Below are 16,686 nucleotides of genomic sequence, written 5' to 3' on the forward strand. Positions count from 1 at the left end.
AAATAATATAAAGATTATATGATACAAATCATTATAGAATACTCACAGATTGGTTTTCAAATACATTTAGGATAATTTTTTCTTTTTAATCACAGGATAATGGTGAAAAAACATCTTTTTATGAAGTAGAGACTAAAATCTCAAAGTACAAATTCTGTCTGAATCAATTCTCTGAAAGAATAGAATGTAAGGAAATATATGCACATATGGAAGTAGAAGGGATGTAGGGAAACTGGGTTCTAGACTTCACTCTATTTACTGTTCATCAACTAACATATTATGAACACCACTTTCCATCTGGAGACTTGAGCTTTCTTCTGCAGAGAGACTAGATTATGAGATGTGCATAATTCTTTCTTCTGCTAAGATTGTATAATATGATTTCTCTGGAAAAAAAATCAGCGCATTACATGGTAAACCCAAATGCTTACAACATCAAAAATAGCAAGTGAATACCAGGAAACTGAAACTTGCAGAGTGTTGGGGAAGAAGCTAGACAAATGAAGAGAGGACCTGAGAGATGAATGCAATCCTAATACTCAATGTATACCCAATAAAACTGAGGAAATTGAGTTGGGAGGTTTGGAGGAGAATGATGAAAGGGGTAACGTTGATCAAGATGCAGTATAGTCATAAGCTGAGTTGTTGAATGGTAACCTTTTTGTACAACTACTTAAAGATAATAAAAATATAGTTTAAAAAAGAATACAGAAACAAAAATGACCTCCATCTCTGGGGTTCCTTTGTGGAACATATCTGAGGAAAAAACTAAGAAAGGGATGTAGGCAGAAAAGATAGTCAAGAATGGAAATGAAGGAGTGTTAATGGTCAGTATTAGTATAGAATGCTAGGGTTTTATGTCATGGATGCACAGATACATTAAGACTCAGGTTTTTATGTTAAACAGATCTGAATTTGTTGAGAGAAAATGTTATGGATATAAAGGCAAGTATATGATGATTGAGGGTAGTATACAGATGTATGGGGTTACAGAGTAGACAGATAAAGCTTCACGCAGAAAATGAATTCTGTGTTGAGACTCAATGAGTAGATTTGTAGCAGAGTTAAGGGGAAAAAAAAGAATGCAATACAAAAATATGCAGAAGAAGCAAGGAGATTGACCTAGTAATGAACTAAATGTGGAAGAGAGGAACAGGTTGCAGCCAGTTTTCTTTCAACTCAAATATTAGAGGAATGGCTAAACAAGTAACTTCGATGCTGAAAACAAGGACTTCAGTTCTAGCCTCCATAAAACCACAGCTGTGTTTCCTGGATCATTTTGTTGACATTGAAGGTTTATGAGAAGTAAAAGTATTTGTAAACTCTTTGAAATAATTATTTTTAAGCCCTCTTCCAACCTCTCCTTCAGTTTATAATGACCTGTTACTGACATACTTTCTTCTCTGTGCTAAATAAGCACTAAATCAGTATGATTAATTATCCTATCTCTGTGTCCACCTTTTCAGAGCTGAGCTGTCCAGTCTTACAGCTTTGCTTGATAGATAGAAGAATGGCCATCAACATTGTTTTGAAAAGGAAACAGAACCCAGCATCCCTGAAGGACTAAGCTGGGTTTGGGGCCCTGTGTTAGCATTAATCACATGAATAATGATACTTACTGAAGGATGCCTTTCTTTCCTCCCCTCAGTGTTGATCCTTTTCCTATTGTTCTCCTGAATAGTGTATTGTGTACAAGGTTAGGCCTGTTAACCTGGGTAGCTGCACTAGGCCTTAAGTCCTCATGTATTGTATGAAACTGTAGCAAATGGGGAAAATACAATGGTGATAGTTAACATCTTTTGGTGGTGTCTACTGAATCTGTTTTTGTTAGATAGTACTTTTCATTCTCATAGGCAAGATGCATTTGAGGGAGAATTTTACTTTCTTACTCTCTGAGTCAAATTATGTATGGAATTTTAAAATGGCTCTGCTAATTGAAATGATAAAAATACAGGAGAAGCTACATCAAAGAGAACTTAGTGTATAATATTGTGTTGTTTTTTTTTTTAAAAAAACGTTGTTTTACATATCCCACAAAATACTAGTGCCTCTTTGTCACTTTGCATTCTATTAACTTCTCCTATTTCTATCCATAGTCTGACTACTTTTTTCTGCTATCAGTCCATTAAGCTAGGAGTTGTATATATCTTTTACTATGACTGAAAGATTGGTTGGAGAAGGGAATTGTCAAACTTGTGACCTTTATTCCATCAAGATGGCTTGTAGTATCATTAACTTTTCTTTCTCCATTCAAGAATAATGAAATGCCATTTTCCAAAGAGTAGCTATAAGACATCTGGTAATACAGTTTGCTACTTGAGAACTCAAAATAGCAGCCACATAAGAATCCTCTCCTTGGACAATAATCCTCGTCTGGTGACTAGGAACAGGAAATAGGTTTCACTATGATTCACTGTATAGCTTATTTTAAATAATTTAATTTTAAAAGCAGAAAGAACAAGAGCTTAAAGATGATACTGACTCTAAAATGGGTGGTAATTCCTACATTATATAACGCATATGAAGACTGAGTAAACTAATAAATTAATATACTTAGCATATGGCATGACTTAGTATTCAATATGTATTTGTTTTATTAAGTTAAGTATGTATGGGGATATTATTGGAAGACTAGTGAAATAGTTATGTGGACATAGGAAAATCATATAATCATGAATTTTTAAAAGAAGTCTTATGTCTTTATGTCATTCTCTATTAGAAGTCTTATGTGATTTTTATTACAGAATGTATATATGAAGTATAAATATATGACATATATATAATGTATCTACATTTACCATGGTAAATGTAGATACACTGTGACATCACACATTATAATTTGACATCAATTTTGGTGTGGTGGGACAAGCATACTTCTTTTTCCCAATACAGCAACAGAATAATATAGCTCTCCACACAATACATAGACCAGTGTGTATCCTGGCAGATACTCAAGAATTTCCCCGTAAAACTGAGTTTGATTGGTAGAGCCTACTAATTTGTGTTGAATCTAAGCAGGCTTGGTTATTAAAGAGTCAAAAGTCTACACTGCCCACCATAACCCTCTTCTCTTGACATTCCACTAACACTCAGCATTCCTGCCACATTGGACTTTTTAAAGTTCCTCAAAAACCTTCCTTTTCTGCCTCAGAGCCATGCTACTTGTTCTTCATCCTAGAATGCTTATAATCAATCTTTCCAACTGCATATATCTTACTCACAAAAAATGATATTTTCTCAGAGACGTTATTTTGAATCTCCAATGATACCTTTGTTAGTGAATTTCTTGATATCTTTACTTTTGTTTCTCAATACTTTCTAACTTTCATATTTTCATAGGTACTGTCTAAGTATTACTTAATGGCTGTTTCTCATGTTAGCTCAATTAAATCAGGTGCCATTTCTGAATTGCTTATTAGTATATAGTATTGAGTTTCATGAACAGGTGTTTAATCAGTGAACCAATTAATGCAAGAATTGTCCTTGAAAGGTGCGAAGATTTACTATATGTTCAATAAATAAATATATTTTAAATGACATTGTGGTAATATTGGAGTTAAAGCTAGAAAAATGATCTAACTTTAGGACTCACTACGTAAGTGATCTCAGGGAAACTATTTCTGTTAACTGGACCCCTGCTTACCAGTAGAAGGGGAGGTCAGACTAGGTTAAATGATGTGTTAAGGCCCCTTCAATTCCATGTGATGTGTCATTGTTCCATTCACCAAATTTTTGATTCTAGCTACTTTGTTTACTGCATTTTGAAGTGTTCCATAAAATGAACGATTTTTATCCAGGCTCAGTTTTCAATGTATAGTTTGTGTACCTTTTATATAACTTGAAAAAAGAAACAATTCCATATCCTAGACAATCACTGTGAATTGTTCAAACTTAAGCCAGGAAAACCTGTATTTATAAAACACTCTTTACTGAAGTTTGAATGTTTGTGGAACATTTGTAAATCCCATTATGCACTTTACTGTATTGGTGATTCTTAAAGCCTTAACTTTGTTTAGGAATGAATCACTCATTATTATCGCTATGACTATGAACTATGACTTGACAATCAATCCTACATGTAGAATAACATTTTTCAAAACCCTTATGTACTAGTTCATCAGAGTTCAAACTTTTTCCTTCCTAAGTCTTTTGTCTGCAAAGGGATTTTCTAACTGAAGCTAATTCATTAGAATAACTTACAAGGGTGACATTTATCAAAATGAATTGTATTTATAAACTACTTTGTTACATGGCAACTCCTTTGTACAATTACTTAAAGATAATAATAAAAGATAGCTAACAATTTTATGTTATTTCAGAAAAGAGTGCAGTAGCATTTCCTTTATAATTATATTGAGGGAAAAAAGCTGTTGAGTATAATCTATTAGAAAAGTTTAAGACAAGTTAGTGAAGCTAATAGTTACTGAGAGGTTATCTAGTAAATATTTTATGAAATCATTTCTAAAGAGCCATTTCTAACGAAACAATATAATTTGTTTCATTTTATTTTCATTTCATTTTATTTATTTTCCTTTTATTTTTTTAAACTCAACACCACAATTTATTGTGTAGATAATAAATATAATCATCAACTTATGCTATTATGTCATTTACAGACAGTTTCATTTCTAAATTTCTATCTATATTAGTTCAAAAAGTATTACTTGGATGTTTATTAGCAAGACATGAATGGTTAGTGCTAAGCACTCAAAAATAGATTCCTCATATCTTCAGTAATCTTACAGTCTATCATGGGTAGTAAGATATTTGTGTGTAACTAAACACAAGGTTAAAAAAATTGTTTTTTAATAAAAGTTAAAGGTTAAAAAAAGTTGTTTTTACCTCTTCTCCAAGGCTGTGTTCTCCCCAGCTCTTAACACACAGCTTTGCACTTAGAACAGACACATCCAATTGTGGTTAGCTTTAGAAATAGATGTAAATTTATTTTGTGAATTTATTTCTATTTAATGGATTGACATTCTTATTATCCAAATCAACTGAAAATCTTCAATCTGAAATTATTTATAATTAAAATAATATATTTTGCTGCATAGAATGTGATACTTTAATTTTCATGAGTGCTTTGTAGCATTGTACTCCATTTTCTGATTTTTATTTCAAGACTTGTTTTACTTAGTCCTTTCATGATATCCTAATGTCCAGCCTCATAATTTGTGTGGTCTTGCCTCCTTAACAGACAAATTACTAGAAAAGGGTATAAAATGTATGATTATCAGAGCTTAAGAGGAAGCAATTGATATTATTCAATTTCTAAAATTCAACTGTATTGTTCAATCAACCTGAATTATCACTGAACTGAGTCGTTATTTTAAAAAAGTAGATGTAAAATAGATTTGGTTTTCTGCATCTTTCACAAGTTAATGCTTTTTCTCAGAATTTGGTAGAATAAAAAAGTCTGAATTGTTAAGGTAAAATGAAAGCATGAGTGGTGTAAAGTCTTATACCTCTATGACTTCATGACTGTGTAATACTCAAAAGTAGAAGATATCACTTGTGTTATCAACTGCTATATAGGCAGCACCTATTTCCTCTCTCCATTTTATTCAACACAGTATTTTTCTCCCATTATTTAATCCAAAGAAAAAATTTTAAAGTTTCTCATGCTCCCTTATTAAAACACCTAGCTTAATTTCAAATGGAAGGGATACAATAGAATAAAAGAAAGGCAAAAAGACAGCCTTTCTTTTGCCTAAGTTTGACTCTAGCAGTTTGACTCTTACTTATGAATGCTTGCCACTGAGTCATTGCATACAGAATTATGAAACTTTAATTCCTTTAGAGGCTCGTTATATTAGAAAAATTGTTCCAAAGAAAGCAACAATCATGACATAAGCACATCTGGCTCTTGCAAATTATTCTTTATTAAGCTTTCATTTAATTACATGTGCTGAAAGGTCTGTTTTTGATTACTGTAATTTTTTAGTTGTCCATCTGAATGATAGTAATGCTGGAAATTATATATAAACCACCTGTTTTTTCTCTCCTATAAATGTGGTAAAGTTTGAACTATTTTCTCTGTGGCTGACAAACTAGGAAGCTTTCTATTTATTATGATTGAAATTTGACTATCAATGTAATGGCTTAATCTTGATTGTGAGAAAAAGAAAATATTTGAATGAAGTTTTCAAGCATTAAATAGTCTTAAGATCGGGTACTGACTTCTGGTTAACTACACCAAATGAACATTCATTTATTACTAGGTTTACCCCAATTCTAATACAGCAACAGTTAAGGATTGCAGGTGTAAGTTTTCAACTAGAAATAAAAAATGAGACTCAAAAAGCTTTTAGAATATGGGAGATGGGTAGATAAGTTATGAATGTCTACCCAAAACAGAGAAATCTGATAGCTAAGCCTTTAGAGTGAAATGCCAAAAAGAATTAAACCCAATTTGGAACTGAATCCTTGAAATGCTTAGGAGTTGAAGATACCAGGTATCATTGAAGGCAGATGTAAAAGGTGAAATTTTAAAGAGGATAGCTGATAGAAATAGATACTGAGATTATTCCCCTATAACCTTGTTCATCTTAACTCTATCACCTCTTCTCAACTACCACCACCATCTATATGTAACACAGCTGGAACTGGAAGTTTGTTCTTATGAGAAATTGAACATGGAAGGTTTTTTTTTCTTGAGTATCAGGCATAGCCAAGAATGAATGGTGATACAAACTTGAAAACAGAGTTGGCATGAGAGAACAAACAGTAAGAGCCCACAATTGCCTTCTGCTTTGCTTGCCTAATGTGCCATACAGGCCTTCCCCAAATTAAGGGGAACATTTGAAGTTGTTTCCCTAACACAATGGCCCAGTATAAAATTCCTCAAGGAAAAGTCTTTCTGCATCATTACTTTATACTGAGCCTGTCAGTCAGTAAGTCCATCCTTAGACTTTCAGTTGATTATGTCAGTTGTAGATGAATAAACAGTCAACACCAGGGACTTTAGAAAAGCTTCTAATAGGAAAGAACTCAAGGAACTTGAAAGAAAAAGAGACAACAATGCAGAGAAGAGAAAAAACAAATCCTAAACCTATCATTCATACAGAATAGAGAACAGAATACTCTAAAAAGAAGCCATCAGAGAAAAAAGAATACCCTTAAACCTATAACAGCAGAAGACTTAATGATTCATAGAAATCTTGAATGATAAAATTGGAAAAAGATTTCAAAATAGAAAAACATTTGATGAGAGGCAAGTAGAGAGAAAAAGTAAGAAAATAAGAGGGTCAGTGAGGAAGTATCTAGGGAGAATAATATAGCAGGAAAGATTCATTTTTAAATTAATGTACTAACATTAAGAAATTGGAGAGCATGGAGACATAGTATGCTGAGGTAAGGAAAGCTAAACACATATACAATCTGTAGATAAGGATTCAGCAATATATAAGCACATACCAGTCAGATGTCAATATTAATCAAAACAGTTCAATTACAAGGGATACACCCCATAGAGAGGTGGGGAGGACAGGTATGGGAAACCCTAACCATCTTCATAACTGTGGAGGTTCTACATTCTACAAGATAGCCATGCTGTTTTTGTGTTTTTGTTGTTGTTATTGTTGTTGGTTTGTAAACCGTAAAGTAATACTGAACTTGTAAAAAATTGATAAAAATTTAAATCGTATAGACTAGCCAACCTGGCTTTCGGTCTTTGTTCTGAATTCAGTTAAATCAATGTATTTGGAGGTTTATTATTTTAAAATATATGATATCAGGTTTTTTGTTTAGCATATCTCATGGAAGAGGAGCTTTTTTCTCCTTTCTCTTTATAGGTATACATTAATTGTATAGAAAGATGTCACTGTGATATTCCATAGATGCATTATTGTACTTAAATCAAATTCACCTCACAATTATTCTTTCTTTCTTTTTTTTTTTTTAAAAACCCTACATTTTTATTGTCTTTTTTGGGGGAGGGGGTCCGGTCATGGGGCCTGAACTCTGGGCATGGGCGCTGTCCCTCAGTTCTTCAGCTCAAGGCTAGTGCTCTACCACTTGAGCCACAGCGCCACTTCCGGCTTTTTTCTTTTTGCTTATGTGGTGCTGAGGAATGGAACCCAGGGCCTCAGGCATGCAAGGCAAGCACCCTACCACTGAGCCACCTTCCCAGCCCCAATTATTCTTTCTTAATCCCTCTTCAAGAGGAGCATTTTAAGTCTTAGCCGATAGAATGAATAAGATCACTGGTTTGTTGACGAGATCTATAGGAAATATTACACAGAGCAGGACTTGAAAACAGCAGTGAGAATATGGGAAGTGTACCTGGAGTCCCAAAGTCAGGGCTTGAGGAGAGAAATCAAATGCTCTTTCTGGATGAAGGAAGCACTTTGTTTCCTGGGTAGCTCCTGTGGCAGGAAAAAAAAACATCTGACTTTTTAGTTTTATTGAAGATTATGTTACCTGTGATCTAGAAATCTGACCCTGAGACAAGAGTAACATTTACTGGGCCTCTGGGGTTATGCAGAAGAAGGATCAGAGTCCCCAGAGCTCAGTCAGTGGTGAATAACAATTGTTTTTCTCCCATGAATCTATAGGGAAGTTTAGGTTCATTTTGTAGCTCACCTATAAGATAATTACATCAAATTTAAAGAACTTTTCATAGAGATTTTGGGAACTAGAAAGAACCTTAGTGACTATTTATTCAAATTATTTTTGGCTCAATTGAAGAAACTGAGTTCATAGATAAAAATGCTTGTTCAGAAAGTAATGTTAATGCTGGAAGGAACAGAACCATGGCTCCCATTCTGACATTCTTTCTCTATGCATTATTTAGTTTTTCTTATTTTTCTCTTTAAAGAATAGTGAAATTACAAGGCTGTAAAAGAAATAGTTCTCTAACAATACAGTAAGGTTTTCTTTAAAAAAAAAACCCACTCCATTTCAGCTGCATTTAAAGAGATCAATGTTTGTCTTCTCTGTTTTGCAGCAACTCTACGCAGCTCAGCTGGCCAGCATGCAGGTGTCACCTGGAGCAAAGATGCCATCAACTCCACAGCCACCAAACACAGCAGGGGCGGTCTCACCTACTGGGATAAAAAATGAAAAGAGAGGGACCAGCCCTGTAACTCAAGTTAAGGTAACTTGCTTTGCAGGATTGTGGAATCAGTTTGGAAAATAGCTTCACAAGGAAGGTAGTGAACCAGGCTATGTTGGGAATAAACAGCAGGAAGCATAGCAACATAAAGGAACCCCAAAATGCTCCTCTTTATGATAAATCTCATGACTGAGCTTTGAGAAACAGGTGTTTTCCTTTTGATAACAATAGTGCTATATTGTGAGATCTTTCCCTAACTGCAAACTCACTTCTCAAAAAAAAAGTCTTGATTGGATTCTGGTTTTTAATTTTTTAATGTTCATTGGCACAAATGGCCATGGTTTTATTGCCAGTCTTTGTCATAGACTTCCAACACTTCTCTCCGCATTCCTTGAATAGGTGGGGGAGCAACTTGTAGTACCATTGGAGAAATTTGAGATTTAAAAAAAGTGATAGAAAAGAATCAAATACTGGACATCACATGGTTTGTTGAAAGTCTCTCCTAATTACGAACTAATGCTATAAGGAATGAATAGTGTCATTAACCTGGTCATATTCCTGATACCATATAATTGTATTAGGAAAAATAGGGCTTCTCAAGTTATATCTGAACCATTAGTAGATGCCTTTCCTCACTGATTTTCCTCCCAGGTAGCACTTAGTGATAGGGAAATTGATGAGCTGCTGGAACTTTGTACTACCACTAGCACCTAAAGATGCTACTAGTTGTTTGGGGCTTTTGTTTTCCTAATAGAAACTTGATATCTAGGCTAGGGTAGCCTCAAACTAACTATGTAGTCAAAGCTGACTCAAATTTCTGGTTTTTCTAATCCCAGTCTTCCAAATGCTTAGATTATAGGCATGGTCACCAGGCCAGCCTTTTAAAAATTTTTTAATTGTATTGGCTTTCTATGCTGAATTGTTGAATTTGAATAGTTTCAAGAATTAACTTCTTTGTAAGTTAACTTATGTTCTTGGAGAAGTATGGTGACTGTGGGAGCTTTATTATAGGAGAAAAATTTGCAGTTAGTATAATCTTCACATGGACAACAGTTGGGAGCAACCAAGCTCAACACTGGATACTGTACAATCACTGAAATTGCTTTATTTAGTAAAATTTACATGTAGGAATTTTAAGATTCTAAACTCTGGGAGTGGGAACAGACTGTAAATATCAAAGATCAAAAAAGCAAACATCACTAAGATCATTGACATCTGTGCATCACCCCCCAAAATTAAGTTAATGCCATCCATTCTTTAAGATTTTCCAAAGAAATAATTGAAAATTTTTATGTTTGGTTATAGAAATAGTAAGACATGAAACTAGGCAGTTTATATTTTGAAAAACAGGAAATGTAAACCTATGGAAACAGATTCTTTTGTATCCAGAAACGTTTTGTGAATATGAATCAGATCATCAGAGCACTACAGTTCAAACCAAGGCACTTGGTTTAATCATAGTTGCTAAAATATATCAAACATCAATGTCCTGAGCTAGTGAGTATTAAATATTTTAACATGAATAAGTCATTTTGTAAGTAAATTGGCCAACTGGAGCTGTCCCAAACCAAGCCTTTACTGGATGAGTAAAATGTTCCCTGGTAAAATTCAAGTTTTAACCATTCCATCTTTGTGGGCCAAAGATTTGCTTTTACCATTCCATCTTTGTGGGCCAACTGAATTTTATTACTCACTTTACCACATGCAAACTTTTAGGGAGTTCTCTATATAATTGGACTGGACTATATTTTATGTTAATAACAAAGGAAACATTTCTCATACTTATTAGACTATTGTATATGTAAGTAAAATACATAAACTAAGATATAAGGCCAGCGTTTCAAATTTAATGCTCCTATTATTAAAGAACTTCTGAAAACAATCACAGTTTGCTAATTAAAATAATTATGATCACTGAGAACCTCTCAGATTGCTTTTCCTCTATATAACATGATCACATATTTTAAATTCAAAAATGAAATAGGGTAATATTTGCTGAAGGTAACAAATAAATATAAGTTCTTTACCTCGCTCTTCCTCAGTTTGTATTTTATGTACTATGTCTTTCAATATTAGAAATCAGAATATTTCTGTTCTTAAATAATTGTTATATCACTTTTACTAGCTTGGTTACTTAACTATTTTCAGCCTTAATTTTCTCCTCTGTAAAATAGAAGTTAATATTGTTAACTGAGACAATATGTACTCCAAAAATATGTAAGGAATATTCCATATTAATAATGATAATGATGTTCATGATACTATTAGAGGAAATGAAGTGGTGGTTTAAGTGACTAGAGTTGACCTATATGGTTGCTTATTTGCATAATGAGAGATTCTAACTAAGTACCCAGATGATCTCTATGGCAAATTGTATTATTTAGCCTTTCCCAGGCTAAATAACTAAACCAAAGGACAAAACTATTTGAAACAATTATTTTTAAAGACATTTATATAGGAGCACGAGACAGTGATCTGTAAGAAGTCAAGTAAAATGAGCTTAAGATATGTAACTGTTTAAAGGAAGTTTCTCAGACACTGTATAGGAGCTTGCCAGGCTCCCTGAGTAGACAGACAGGCAGACAGATTGTAGGGTATTATTTATTATAAGTCAGATTTATGAGACAGGGTACAAGAGAAAAGAGGTAATGCTGAAGAAGTTTCAAACTAGTCCACTGTGTAATTAGTTGAGTACTGGTCAAAAAATGCATGTAAGGAAGCTACCTAAGGTCCAGAATAAAATAGAGGGTAGCCTGCAAAAAAATTGAATTGTTCACAATGTACCATGAGTAATTTGCATTCCATTATAGCCAGAATGTAAAGCTCTCTTGACATGAGGATATCAAGTGGAGTACCCAATGAGTATCTCCTTATATTAGGGCCAAAGTATTCATTAACCTACTTAACAAATATGAAAATTATGCCTAGAAAGCATAAAACAGTCCTGTTTTAGAACATAGTCCACAGATATTCAAAGAAAGAGATAAACTCTATTATCCAACAATGTAAAAACAATGTAAAAAAGCTCACGGTATAGAGATTCCATTCAATAACTACCAGATTTACAAAAAGAAATGAAACTACAAATAGTAAAGAGAAAACCAATCAATTTCAAATAGACTCAAATGACACAAATGATAGGATTTAATAGATAAGATAAAAAAGCAACTCTTGTAGAAAACTGCTAGCTAGATCCTAGTAAGGAAATAGGAAAACTCATTCCCTGTAAAGCACCTATAGAGTTGTACAGAATTGACAGAAACAGCCATTGCAACACTGAGGAATGTATAATCAGAGAAAATACTTATGCTTCTTATAATAAGAAAGTATTGTAGGAGTCCGTAACATTTTTGATTGATAGGGCTATTTTTATTTCTTTTTTTTATAGTTTATGCTCTTACTATTTTTTTATTTTTAATAAGTTTTTTTATTGTGAAAATACTGTACAGAGGGGTTACAATTACATGAACAAGGAAATCAGTACTTTTTTTTATCAAGCATTGTTGCCTCCTCCTTTGTTTTTTCTCCTACCATCCCTACCCTCAGCATCTTGTACGTCTCATTGTTGCAATGGGTCCACCTGTATCCCTATTTAAACAATTTGTTTTTTCCCTTCCCCTCCACAAATTATATCAACATCAAATACAGTGAAAACAGCGGTTATACTGTGGGGAGGGACATACAAAGCAATAAAACAATCACTTTATAAATATGTTAGAAACAATAGCAAGAAAGAAAAAACCACTTGTGTCCTTATTTTGGTGTTCATTTCACCTAACATCATCTTATCTAACCTTTTCTGTTTGTCTCAGACAAGTTATTGCAAATAAGGAAAATCATGGGACCTATGTTTCTTTGGGCCTGGCTTACTTTACTTAATATAATTTTTTAAAATTTCTTCTATCCACCTTGCTGGTGGAAGTAGTAACTATTGAATTATACAAGTAAATATTAAACTAAAAAATAAACATTAGGGGCTGGGAAGGTGGCTCAGTGGTAGAGTGCTTGCCTTGCATGCATGAGGCCCTGGGTTCGATTCCTCAGCACCACATAAGGAAAAAAGAAAAATCCAGAAGTGGCACTGTGGCTCAAGTGGTAGAGCACTTGGCCTTGAGCTGAAGAGCTGAGGGACAGCGCCCACGCCCAGAGTTCAGGCCCCACGACCGGACCCCCCCCCAAAAAAAATAAACATTAAACTAAAAAAAGATTCAACAAGTGTTATAGTGGTAGAGGAAAACATCAGCCTGATAAGTCATAGAAAACCTAAATTAATGTCCCAGAAATGATTTTTAAAAAATACAAGCTTATCCTAATGCTGTCCTTCCTCATAAAGCTCATGGCATGGCTCTGTGAGCTAATATATATGACTATGCCTAATACAGTATGTGGAATGTGATCTATATAATGTCTGTGCATGGTTTTTATTTTTTTTCTCTTTCCAATTTTTCTTTTCCAATAGTATTTTCTGGTATCTCATTTTGTTTCCCCTTAATCTGTAGTATTTGTACTAGATGAGCCCTTAGAGATAATTTAGTATGAGGCTTTCATTTTATAAATGAAGAAACAAAGTCCCAGAGTGAGGCCACATGTTTACCAAAGGGAAGAATGTTCTGTTACTAAACTGTATTGTATATTTTAAGTAATGACATTAAAAGCGAGTACTTGGTGCCTTCCCAGAAGTGAAACAGGAGTTAACATTTGCTGATGATTTTGATTCAGAACACAGTAACACACATCTTCCAACCGAACATTTAAATAAATAAGTTCAAACTGCAACCAATTTTCTAAAATGATAGAAGTATTGTTCCAGACATTTTATGGCAGAATAAATGTGACAAAATGAAGGCAAGGAACTTGGCTTTTCAAGTTCCTGGCTATACTAGAGTTACAAGCCAGAAATTTGAACACTGTTCTCAGTGTGGAGGGCGATGTGTCTTAAAATAGACATTCTGTAAATATATATAGCAAAGAATATAACAAGACATCACTTTAAACATGAAAAATAAATTGCATATATCATAGTATATAAAACATAATTATAATGTGTCCTTACTCTTTGCAAAAATTAATTTTAAACATGAATACAGACCAGAATATAGACCACAAAGAGCACCCACACCCAGAAAGCCACATAGAAGCTATGGTGTGGCATGTGGCTCTGTGGGCAGGGGCCCAGGAGATCAGAAAGCTTTTTATGTTTCCATTTTTAAAGTACTTGCAATTGTTTGATTTAAAATATATATTAAAAAATTAGCTGCAAACACTATTTATAGTTACAGGAACTTTTCAGAGAAAATAACATAAAAGCACTACAGAGCTACTGAAATTTTAAATAATTCTTTGTAAATGCCCTAGGTTAATTTAGATCCCTGAAAACACATTAGGAAATTAAGCTGTAATGTGAGCTAATTCAGATTTTAATTTGGCAAAAAGAATGATCCAACTACACAGTTAATGTAAATAGAAGCATAACACAGGGAAATTAATGAGGTTTCCTTCTGATGAATCTTCAAGGAGGTAGATAATTAGCTTCTTTTGTTATTACTGTAGGAGAATGTGGCATTGTCTCTGAGGTGTAAAATAACTGTGGCTTACTAAGTGATAATGTGCTTCAGTTGTCTTTTTTAAAATAATTATTTATGTTAAATTCTTGTAGGATGAGGCAGCAGCACAGCCTCTGAATCTCTCATCCCGACCTAAGACAGCAGAGCCTGTGAAATCCCCAACATCTCCCACCCAGAACCTCTTCCCAGCCAGCAAAACCAGCCCTGTCAATCTGCCAAACAAAAGCAGCATCCCCAGCCCCATTGGAGGAAGCCTGGGAAGAGGATCCTCTTTAGGTAAATGGAAAAGTCAACACCAAGAAGAGACTTATGAATTAGGTAAAAGAAAGCAAACCTATTTAGTGATGACTGATTCTTGTTTCCAACTTGTTGCTTAGTAAAAGATAACAGTACTTTCTTCTTTTCTAATGAAATGTTGCCCAGTGTAGTGTCTTAGGTGATCAGAACTTTTGGAAAAGGTCATAACATAAATCTTGCCAGATGAACTCTTTAGATGATGATGAGTCGATCAAGCAAATCAGAAATCTAGTACTTGCTGTATTTCCTTGGAGCTTTGTTTCTTAAGTAAATCTCCAAGGACATTAGGACCTGGCCTCAGAGCCACCTGCTCAAAGTAAAAGAAATTTTCTGGGAGTTTTATATTTTCCCTTCAAAAATATATGTGAATTTTAACCTTACAGTACTCATATTAGTTTTGTATTAAGACAAATAACATAGGAAATAACATTAATATCCAGGAAGCTGTGTCTTAAGGATCCTCTTCCTTCTTTAGCCTGAGATAGATGTTGCAAGTTCTCTAGGGATATTCACACCCTTGCTTGAAAACTATGGAGGAAAACTTGGATTTTATAGTAAGACATGCTAAACTAAAGCCTTTACTGAATACCTGGATGGTCATGAGAAAGTTATTTAATAGTCTAAACTCATTTTCCTAAGCTTTAAAAGGAGAATGATAGTGCCTGTTAGGCAATAATATTGTTCATAGTTTGTTATGAAGACTAAGGGAGAAAAATACATGTATAGTTGCCAAATATGGTATTTAGCCCTGTAAGGCAATCAAATCAATTATTTTTTAAAAAGCAAAAATAAATGTGCACCAACATGTTTACCTGTTGATGTAAAATGAAGAAAGATGAAAAGTACTTTTCAACAAGAAAGTGCCGAGTCTCTCAACATTAAGTCTCTCAACATATCTTGTGTATGTGTGTGTGTGTGTGTGTGTGTGTGTGTGTGTGTGCGTGTGCACGCACACACACACGTGCATGCATGCATTAGTCCTGGGGCTTGAACTCAGGACCAAGGTACTATCCCTGAGCTTTTTTGCTCAAGGAGATAGCACTCTACCAGTTGCGCCACAGCTCTACTTCTGGCATTTTGGTGAGATTCCAAGGAGTTACGGATTATATCTAGTTTATTATTATCTACTTTGTGTCAAGCCAGCTAAGGTTATTTTAATAGATTTTAAAATGTGTGAGTATAGCATTTATAGTTTTTACAACATTCTCAAGTATGTTATTTCATTTGATTTCTCACAATAATTTTATGAATCAGATAGAATGTTATTACTACCCTGTTGTCCAGTAAGCTGTAGTACTTTCAGGTAGAATGGCTTAAGTACAGTTCTGTAGCTATTAGTAGAGCCAGGGCTGAAACCCAGGTCCACTTATACATAACTCAGTCTCCTTTTATAATCTCAGAGTTTTGATATTTGCCGAGCTGCACTGAGTCTGAGAGAACCTCTGACAATCTTCCTTGTTGAAATCTAGGGCATTGGAATCTACACAGGAGCCTATTCATGTTTTAAGTCAGGATGCCTGTTGCAGAGACCCACAGGTTTTCCCCACAAGTCAGTGGTATCCATGTGGAAGAAAGAAGTGATTCATGCCCAGCAATGGATATGAAGAATATCTTTTGGCTGGGATTTTGGAAGTTGCCAGATGAGAGAGAAAAAGCTAGCCTAATGATAAATAATAGACCTGCTTTAGAAAGTGGCCCTTTTAGAATGCACTTCTGTGTTTTATTTGGAAAGCATTTGTTCACTGTATTGAGCATTGAGAGGGACAAAAA

The 16,686-nt window shown here is 34.2% G+C and overlaps 1 protein-coding gene across 29 annotated transcripts in view; it reads left to right on the plus strand.

Annotated features, from left to right (window-relative positions):
• Sox6 (SRY-box transcription factor 6) overlaps window positions 1-16,686 on the plus strand; it is a 605,718-nt gene that overhangs the window by 510,482 nt on the left and 78,550 nt on the right. For 20 of the 29 annotated variants that reach the window (XM_070032825.1, XM_070032826.1, XM_070032829.1 and 17 more), the window contains 2 exons: window positions 8,948-9,097; window positions 14,712-14,937. In XM_070032825.1, coding sequence (XP_069888926.1) covers window positions 8,948-9,097; window positions 14,712-14,937 — 376 coding nt within the window. The remainder of the gene's footprint in view (window positions 1-8,947; window positions 9,098-14,711; window positions 14,938-16,686) is intronic. The other 9 variants (XM_070032840.1, XM_070032817.1, XM_070032818.1 and 6 more) reach the window with 1 other exon arrangement.

This window comes from Dipodomys merriami, unplaced genomic scaffold, assembly GCF_024711535.1.
Source record: "Dipodomys merriami isolate MVZ:Mamm:240054 unplaced genomic scaffold, mDipMer1.0.p SCAF_21, whole genome shotgun sequence".
NCBI lineage: Eukaryota > Metazoa > Chordata > Mammalia > Rodentia > Heteromyidae > Dipodomys > Dipodomys merriami.